General features: G+C 50.7%; 1 protein-coding gene across 1 annotated transcript in view; it reads left to right on the top strand.

Annotated features, from left to right (window-relative positions):
- The window catches only part of DENND4B (DENN domain containing 4B), a 19,014-nt gene extending 13,206 nt beyond the window's left edge, over nucleotides 1-5,808 (top strand). The window contains exons 18-28 of the mRNA XM_012813007.2: nucleotides 983-1,157; nucleotides 1,415-1,582; nucleotides 1,937-2,325; nucleotides 2,487-2,609; nucleotides 2,746-2,915; nucleotides 3,000-3,141; nucleotides 3,333-3,569; nucleotides 4,305-4,422; nucleotides 4,515-4,680; nucleotides 4,761-4,825; nucleotides 4,922-5,808. Of these exons, the coding sequence (XP_012668461.2) occupies nucleotides 983-1,157; nucleotides 1,415-1,582; nucleotides 1,937-2,325; nucleotides 2,487-2,609; nucleotides 2,746-2,915; nucleotides 3,000-3,141; nucleotides 3,333-3,569; nucleotides 4,305-4,422; nucleotides 4,515-4,680; nucleotides 4,761-4,825; nucleotides 4,922-5,067 (1,899 nt within the window). The 3' untranslated portion in view covers nucleotides 5,068-5,808. The remainder of the gene's footprint in view (nucleotides 1-982; nucleotides 1,158-1,414; nucleotides 1,583-1,936; nucleotides 2,326-2,486; nucleotides 2,610-2,745; nucleotides 2,916-2,999; nucleotides 3,142-3,332; nucleotides 3,570-4,304; nucleotides 4,423-4,514; nucleotides 4,681-4,760; nucleotides 4,826-4,921) is intronic.
- The last annotated feature ends 3,334 nt before the right edge of the window (nucleotides 5,809-9,142 follow it).

The raw sequence follows: 9,142 nt of genomic DNA, 5'->3' as shown, positions 1-9,142 counted from the left end.
AAAATAGCGAGGTGTTGTGGTGGGCACCTGTAGTCCCAGCTACTTGGGAGGCTGAGGCAAGAGAATTGCTTAAGCCCAAGAGTTTGAGATTGCTGAGAGCTATGATGCCATAGCACTCTAGCGAGGGTGATCTAGTGAGACTTTGTCTCAAAAAAAAAAAAAAAAATCTCACTGGGTTACCCTCAGTAGAATGCCATAGCATCTTAGCTCACAGCAACCTCAAACTCTTGGGTTCGAGAGTAGCTGCGGCTATGCTCTTGCCTCAGCCTCCCACAGCATCTGGCTATTTTTCAAAGATGAAGTTTTGCTTTTGTTCCGGCTGGTCTCAAACTTTTGAGCTCAGGCAATCCACCCACCTCGGCCTCTCAAGTGCTGGGATTATAGGCGTGAGCCACTGTGTCTGGCCTTTTTTTTTTTGATACAGAGTTTCACTTTGTCACCCTCTAGAGAGTACTATGGCATCATAGCTCACAGCAACCTCAAACTCCTGGGCTCAAGTAATCCCTTTGTCTCAGCCTCCCCAGTAGCTGGGACTACAGGTGCCTACCACAACGCCTGGCTGTTTCTAGAAACCGTGTTTCACTCTGCTTAGGATGGTCTCAAACGCAAGAGCTCAGTAAATCCACTCTGTCTTGGCCTTACAGGGTGCTAGGATTATAGACATGAGCCATTGTGCCCAGCCTCCAGGCCTTCTGTTTTTTAGATGAGGAAACCAATGACCAAAAAAATTGAAATAATTTTTTCAAAGCCATATACTTTATGAATCACAGATTATGAATACAGATTTTCTTTATTGCTTCTGGCTTCTTCTAGGCCTCTTTGGAGGCAGCTGCCTTGCTGGCTGAGCCTTTGGCAAGAAGGTCCTAGGCAGGATGTGGGGGGGGGGGAGGAGGTGGTCCCTAGGGCTCCAGGGCAGGACGTGAGCCTCAGATGGGGTCAGGGTGTAGAAACAGGCCATTCTGATGGGTACCGTGCTTGGTAGGCTGTACTGGAAAGCAAGTGGCCGTCTGGCACACCAGGTGGGCGCCTGCGCTGGGCCAAGCTCCGGAATGTTGTGCTGGGGGCTGCTCAGTTCCGTCAGCCCTTGCGAGAACGGCGGCAACAGCAACAGCAGCAGAAGGCATCAGCTCGACAGGAGGCAGGCAGCTCCCAGACAGGTGGGTAGGGCTTGTGAGTCAGGCTTGGGAATAGAGCAGCCAGGCTCAGCAGGGAGAGGTTTGGAGAGCTAGGGTTGTCCTTGTGGTTGGCATTGAGTTTTGGGGAATTAATAAATGACATTGAGCTGGTAACCCTAGGATAAAGTTCTGCCTAAGAGGAGCCCTGCAAACCCAGGTCCACCCAAGGAGCTCTGCTTTAGTACAGGGGGCTAACTTTCTATTTGGCTATCCCTAAATCCCTTCTTCGTTTTCTACAGACTCTTATCTGGAACGTCCTTCTCCCAGCCGCCCCCTTCATCGTCAGACAACTTGGGCTGGGCGAAGTCTCCGGGACCCAGCTTTACCCACTGGGCGCCTGGTGAAGAGTGGCAGCCTGGGGAGTGCCCGAGGGGCCCAGCCCACTGTAGAGGCCGGTGTGGCCCACAGTGAGTGCCCCAGTCTGAGCCTTAGCCCCAGGCAGCTTTTCTTTTTTTCTTTGCAGTTTCTGGCTGGGGCTGGATTTGTACCCGCCACCTCTGGTATATAGGGCTGGCTCCCTACCCTTAAGGAGCCACAGACACCGCCCCAGGCAGCTTTTCTAACCACCTGCCAGTAAGAGACAGGGTGAGGGCGGCCCTCTATGGCAGGTGCTGCAGACTGAAGGCGTCTTTCCCAGTGCGCTCTCCTGGTGGCGCTGTGGTGCCAGAGTTTGTATAGCCAGGAATTGTGTTTGCTTGGGTAAAGGGGAAGCTGGGGGGCAGGCTGAGCTGTGTCTTCCCTGGTTCTTTTCTGTCCTGCAGTGATAGAGGCCTTGGGGGTCCTGGAACCCCGGGGATCACCTTTGCCCTGGCACGATGGAAGTCTTTCAGACCTAAGCCTGACAGGGGAGGAGCCAGCACCAGGAGGCAGCCCAGGGGGCTCAGGCTCAGCCTTGACTGCCCAGTCCACTGAGGCCCTGGAAGAGCTAAGTGGGCAGGGGCCCAAGTCTGGTGGGCATCAGGATGAGGCTGGTACCCCCCGACGAGGGCTGGGTGCCCGCCTCCAACAACTGCTCACCCCTTCCCGCCGTTCCCCTGCCTCTCGTGTTCCCCCACCTGAACTGCCCACTGACCTACCTCCCCCAGCCCGCCGCAGCCCCATGGACAGCCTTCTGCACCCCAGGGAGCGTCCTGGATCCACTGCCTCTGAGGTAGCCAGCTTGTGGGGCGGTCCAGCTGCCTTACTGTAAGGGGGATTGGGAGGAGCTGCTAACTGGAGAATACCCAAAGGGGTGCCCCGAGGGGTAGTTGAAACAACCACCCCAGGTGGAGGAGCAGGGCCAACTGACCATGCTTCCTCATGTGATGGCAGAGCTCAGCCTCTCTGGGCAGTGAGTGGGACCTCTCAGAATCTTCTCTCAGCAGCCTGAGCCTTCGCCATTCCTCAGAACGCCTCAGTGACACCCCTGGGTCCTTCCAGTCCCCTTCCCTGGAAGTAAGGATCACTTTCCCACACAGATGTCTTGAACATACACACACACTACACAGTCCATCTGTTGGCCTGGGGAGGGAGGGGGCTTCAGAATGCTGGAGGCCACACCAGCCTGCTTCCTGGGCCTCTCTGCCTATAGATTCTGCTGTCGAGTTGCTCCCTGTGCCGAGCCTGTGACTCACTGGTGTACGATGAGGAGATCATGGCTGGCTGGGCACCTGATGACTCCAACCTCAACACCACCTGCCCCTTCTGCGCCTGCCCCTTTGTACCCCTGCTCAGTGTCCAGACCCGTGACTCCCGGCCCAGGTGCCTAAGGCAGGGAAGTGCTGCTGAAGGGGGTACAGGGAAGTGGATGTCCAGCAGCTAACCCCTCCTGCTGTCCCGCTGTAGTGCCTCCAGCCCCAAGCCTCCCCTGGCTGGTGACAGTGGCAACAAAGATGCTCCTGTGCCTGGGGGTCCTGGCCCTGTACTCAGTGACCGCAGGCTCTGCCTTGCTCTAGATGAGCCCCAGCTCTGCAACGGGCACTTAGGGGTAAGGGCTGGCTGGAGGGCTATGAGGAATGGGAGTTGTTTCCCTGTGTAGGAGTCTGGGGAGTGCCAGGGAGAAATGGGCATTGAGGACACGGGGCATCCCAGAAATTGGACATGGTGGTCAGTGGGAGGCAAGCTCTGGGATGGTGCCCAGCACATGCACTCCATTGCCCTCCCCTTGGTGCCTGACAGGGTACTTCCCGGCGGGTTGAAAGTGGGGCATGGGCATACCTGAGCCCCCTGGTGCTGCGCAAGGAGCTGGAGTCACTGGTCGAGAATGAGGGTAGTGAGGTGCTGGCTTTGCCTGAGCTGCCTGCTGCCCACCCCATCATCTTCTGGAACCTTCTGTGGTATTTCCAACGGCTGCGCCTACCCAGTATTCTACCAGGCTTGGTGCTGGCCTCCTGTGATGGGCCCCCACTCCCTCAGGTCAGCACCTGTGTGGTCCCTAGTTCCTAAATTCATCCATTCTTATCTCTTTACTCTGTCCTTAGTGCCGTGTGTCCTTGTCATACCTGGTTTGACTACTGGCATCTTCACTTTATAACTCTGATCCTCAATTTTGTCATCTGTAAAATACATAAGCATGCACCTTACAGGGCTGACATTTACACACCTTGTATGGTGTGGGATACCCAGAAAATGATTCACTAATATTTGTTTCATTCCACCAATATTTACTGAGCACCTTTAAATCCTAGGCACAGGTTGTAGGAATGAGGAATATAGCATGTTACAAAACAAAGTTCTTGCTCTCCAGAGCTTACGTTCTTTTTTTTTTTTTTTTGAGACAGTCTCAAGTTGTCACCCTGGGTAGAGTGCTGTGGCGTCATAGCAACCTCCAACTCAGGCTCAAGCAATCCTCTTACCTCAATTTTTCTATTTCTAGTAGAGATAGGGGGGGTCTCACTTTTTGCTCAGGTTGGTCTTGAACTCCTGAGCAATCCACCCACCTCGTCCTCCCAGAGTGCTGGAATTATAGGCATGAGCCACCATTCCTGGCAAGAGCTAACATTGTTGTGGGGGTTAAGAGTTCCTTTCTTTCTGGTCTTTGGCTATGTCCTGTATTGTCCCTCCGTCTCCTGGATACTGCCTGTCCATTTCTTGTCCTCTGACTCCCATTCTGTGAGCCTGACTATCTCCCCTCTCTTGCCCCACCCCCAGGGTCCATCTCCTTGGCTAACCCCTGATCCAGCCTCTGTGCAGGTACGACTGCTCTGGGATGTATTGACCCCTGACCCCAATAGCTGCCCACCTCTCTATGTGCTCTGGAGGGTCCACAGTGAGTCTGGTATTTGGCCTATGGTGTGGTGGTGGTGGGGTGCCACGCCTAGAGGGCTCAGTGACCTGGCAGGCTTTCTTCCTTTCACCTAGGCCAGATTCCCCAGCGGGTTGCATGGCCAGGCCCAGTACCTGCATCCCTTACTTTGGCGTTGCTGGAGGCTGTGCTGCGCCATGTGGGACTCAATGAAGTACACAAAGCCGTGGGGCTCCTGCTGGAAACTCTAGGGCCCCCTCCCACTGGCCTGCACCTGCAGAGGTAGTATGCTTTCTCTGGGTGGCCCTGTCTGCCCAGGGCTCTGCATTCCTTTTCTCTCACACTATCTGCTCCCACTATAGGGGCATCTACCGAGAGATCTTATTCCTGACAATGGCTGCTCTGGGCAAGGACCATGTGGACATAGGTGAAGGAGCAAGCAGGGTGCTGAGGAATTTAGGGATCTGGGGCCAGGTATGGGAGGCAGGGGTCCTAATGTATTAACTTCCACCCTCTTCTCTAGTTGCCTTTGATAAGAAATATAAGTCTGCATTTAACAAGCTGGCCAGCAGCATGGGCAAGGAGGAGCTGAGGCAGCGGCGGGCACAGATGCCCACTCCCAAGGCTATTGACTGCCGAAAATGTTTTGGCGTACCTCCAGAATGCTAGAGACCCATCAACGTCCCTCTCCACCCTGGAGAGGGAGAAAGGATCTGGATATAACCTGCTTCCCTGTTCCTTCAGAGTCGAAGCCCAGTGGCTGCATGTGGGAGCAGTAGGAAGAGGGACCTACTATGACCAAAAGTCGTGATTCCCCCATCTCCGTCCTGCCCAACTTATTCATACTGATGTTAGGGTGGCTGGGGGAGCTGGTACAGCTGTTTCTACCTTTTCCTATATCAGGAATTCCCCTTCAGGGCACCTACAGACCTTCACTGCCCTGGTCATTTTAGAAGTTTTTGTTTTAAAAAACAACTGGGAAGATAGAGAGCTGCTGAGCCTTTGCCCTGAGTGGAAACAGGAGACGTCATCCCCACTGGTGATGGCCCCTCTTCCCTGCATTGCTAAAGGAGCCCAAGGCTCTCCATGCCTTTCTACTTTAGTGTTTGTATGCTAAGTTATTTATTCTAGAGCCACAGCCCCCCCTTGCTTAGGAGGTTCTTATGGAGAGTAAGAAAGAGAAAGGAAATGGGTCTCCATGGCCCAGTGGTTTGTAGCTCCTTGAAAGTCATGCATTGGGAGCTAGAGGAGTCCCGAGCTTCCCTTAGGAAAAATTGGTGTCCCCTCCTGTCCTGACCCTTGTCCACCCTACGTAAGGGAATGCCTCACTCACCCAGGTCCCAACCTGTGCAATAAGGATTGTTCCCTGTTTTTGTTGGACGTAAATATAGTAAAAGCTACTTCTTTTTCCTTCTGGCTCCTCTTCTTGGATCTGGGATAATGGTGGAGGATACCTCTCATTTTCCCTGCTTACACACCCTCCTTTGCATCTTTCCATCCTTTGCAGGCTTCAGGTATACCCTGCTTTCCCCAACCATGTCTGGTACTGGCCACCTGAGGCACAGGGAGTTCTCAAAGCAGGCCAGGAGTAAATCTGGTGCTGGCTATGGTGGTGCCAGTCTGTGTGGCATTTCCGGCCTTCCTATACAATCACCCCCTTGTACCTCATCTGTACCCCACACAAAGACTCCATTCTCTGGGTGCCCTGAGCTCATCACTGCCTTATTTCCTCTCCCTTATGCCCCCCTCTCAACTTCTTCAGTACCTCCACAGGGATGACAACCCTCTCTCCAGCAGTTAGTATTGGCAGCCCTTATGCATCCTGAGGGCCCTGGCCATCATCTTAGGCCCCCTTAGTTGCTCTAGTTACAGGAAGTATTCCTCCAACCAGGGTTTCAGCCTGGGGACAGCACCAGGAAAATAGGGGCACAGATTAAGGGGGTCACTGCACGTGGACATTAGGAAGACAGGCATAATTTTTCTAATCCTTTTGGCTCACTCGGAGTTCTATATAATGAAATAGACACAGGAAACAACTCCTAACAGCTGCAAGATCAATTACCAAAGAGAATTTGCCAACAAAACAGAAATGCCTTGGGGAAGAGGGGTTGGAGTATCAATGGAAGAAATCACGTGAGCCTGTAGAGCAAATTTGTCAGGTGGAGACCAGTGGGTGAAGAGAGGTACTACTTGTGAAAGCTGGGGTCTTCAAGCAAGAGCACCCTTCCCCATCCTACTTGAGCATATTAAGACACTTTTTCAGTGTCCTAAAGGAGCTGCAAAAGGAGAGAACCAAGAGGCTTAGGAATGCAATCTGTCTTGCTAGGACACACTTTCTCAAGAGACAAACTGGGCATGGTGGCTCACACCTGTAATTCCAGCACTCTGGGAGGTTGAAGCAGATGGATTGCTTGAGCTCTGGAGTTTGAGACCAGCCTGAGCAAGAGTGAGACCCCATCTCAACTAAAAATGAAAACATAGGTATGAGAATTGCTTGAGCCCAAGAGTTTGAGGTTGCTGTGAGCTAGGATGCCATGGCACTGTACCATGGGTGATAAAATGAGACTGTCACACACACACACAAAAAAGACAAACTGTCATGTCACCTCAGTTTCTGATCAGACCCTGATCCCCAGAATTAACCTTGTTTCATCCCCAGGGAGGGGACCTGCCCTTTTAAAATCTTAAGTTTTGGGCAGTGCCTGTGGCTTGGTGGGTAGGGCACCAGTCCCATATATCGAGGGTGGGGGATTCAAAACCCACCCCGCCAAATTGCAACAAAAAATAACCAGGTGTTGTGGTGGGTGCCTGTGGTCCCAGCTACTCAGGAGGCTGAGGCAAGAGAATCACTTAAGCCCAAAGAGTTTGAGGTTGCTGTGACCTGTGTGATGCCATGGCTCTCTACCAGGGGCGATAAAGTGAGACTCCGTCTCTACAAAGAAAAAAAAAAAGCTTACGTTTCTGTTGAGTATAGTATGCTTAGCATTACACTCAACTTGTGTAGAGAGAATTTCCCTAATAGAGTATACAATCTTACTGGCCTGGAGGGCCTGTTGGTTCATAGGCAATAATAACTCTCTCCCAGCTTATGCTACTCATTTTAAGCCTTACTTCTAGCGCTTCAGTTAGGTGGGGGAACTACAGGATTCTTTAACCACAAGAATATCTGGGAATTCCAGTACCAAAGTAATCACCATGACACCTCATATTTGTTTGTTCTGGAGTCTAAGGAGCTGTGTGAGGAGAAAGATGTGCCCAAATTACCTGGCTCAATTTCTTTTCACAGACTAGAGTATATATGTATAAACCAGTATAACAAATTTGGGGCAAATCTTATTTCTGTCACTTATGAATTTTATGAAATCAGATGAGTTACTTTGCTGCTATGTCTTAGTTTTTCCTCATCTGCAAATTGTGGGTCTTGTAAAGGTTAATTATATGTAGGGCCAGGTGTGGTGGTTCAGACCTGCAATCCCAGCACTCTGGGAAGTCGAGGTAGGTAGATTGCTTGACTCAAGGATTAAAGACTATACATGAGCAAGAGTGACACCTGTTCTCTTCTAAAAAATAGAAAAACTAGGGCGGTGCCTGTGGCTCAAAGGAGTTGGGCACCACACTCCAGCCAAAAACTGAAAAAAAAAAAAAAAAAAAACTAGCACGCATTGTGGTAGGCACCTGTAGTCTCCGCTACTCAGGAGGCTGAGGCAGGAGGATTGCCTGAGCCCAGGAGTTTGAGGTTGCTGTGAGCTATGACATTAAAACCCTCTACCCAGGTGACCAAGTGAGACTCTGTCTCCAAAAAAAAAATTATTGACTTGGCTCCCATAGCACAGTGGTCACGGCGTCAGCCACATGCACCAAGGGTGGCAGGTTTGAAACCGGCTTGGGCCAGCTAAACAACTGCCAAAAATAAAAAAATTGCTGGGCGTTGTGTCAGGAGCCTGTAGTCCCAGCTACTTGGGAGCCTGAGGTAAGAGAATCACTTAAGCCCAAAGAGTTTGAGGTTGCTGTGAGCTGTGACACCATGGCACAACCACGGTTGACATAGTGAGACTCTGTCTCAAAAAAAAAAAAAATTATTAATCATAGAATAATCCAAGTAACATGCAAAGTACACTCAATGTTAGCTTCAAAAGGGAAAAGGATACAGGGAGAACCTACAGGAGATGAAGGTTATGTCCACTACAAGATTGGCCTCACTCACTTGTCATCCTTAAAGCTTGATCACTCCAGATTATCCTCCATGGCCTGATTTTGATTTTGTTAAAAGGTTTTATCTCAGGCCTTGCTGATATCTTGCTCTACCATAGTTTTCATGTCTCCTCAAAGCACTTAAAGGATGGCCTTTCAGACAGCATGAATGTATGAGATTGATAATGGACAAAGCAGGTTAGGGAAAGAGGAATGTACCCATGAGGGCAACGACTTTGTCTGCCTGCTATATACTGAGCACACAAAGATTTGAGTGCCTGGTAGCATGACTGGTGCACTACCACGTATGTTCAGCAACTTAAAGGAGTGAGAACATTTAAGTGATGGAGTTGGTAGAGAGATCATTTTTAGTGCACTAGGTAGTACAAGACAGGTACTCTGAGTAGAATACCAACAGAAATTGAATTTAGACCTAAAGTTTGAAGTTGCTGATAAAGAAGGGAAAATTCTCATAATAGTTAGCATGTATTAGGTTGAGTGCTCACTACATCCTTGGCACTGACCTATCTATTTACTACTTTATTTTTTTTTT

The sequence above is a fragment of the Otolemur garnettii genome, unplaced genomic scaffold (assembly GCF_000181295.1).
Source record: "Otolemur garnettii isolate 467f Iridium unplaced genomic scaffold, OtoGar3 scaffold00244, whole genome shotgun sequence".
In the NCBI taxonomy this organism is placed as follows: Eukaryota; Metazoa; Chordata; class Mammalia; order Primates; family Galagidae; genus Otolemur; species Otolemur garnettii.
The sequence above is the reverse complement of the archived record's forward strand: the minus strand, read 5'-3'. Positions and strand labels throughout refer to the sequence as shown.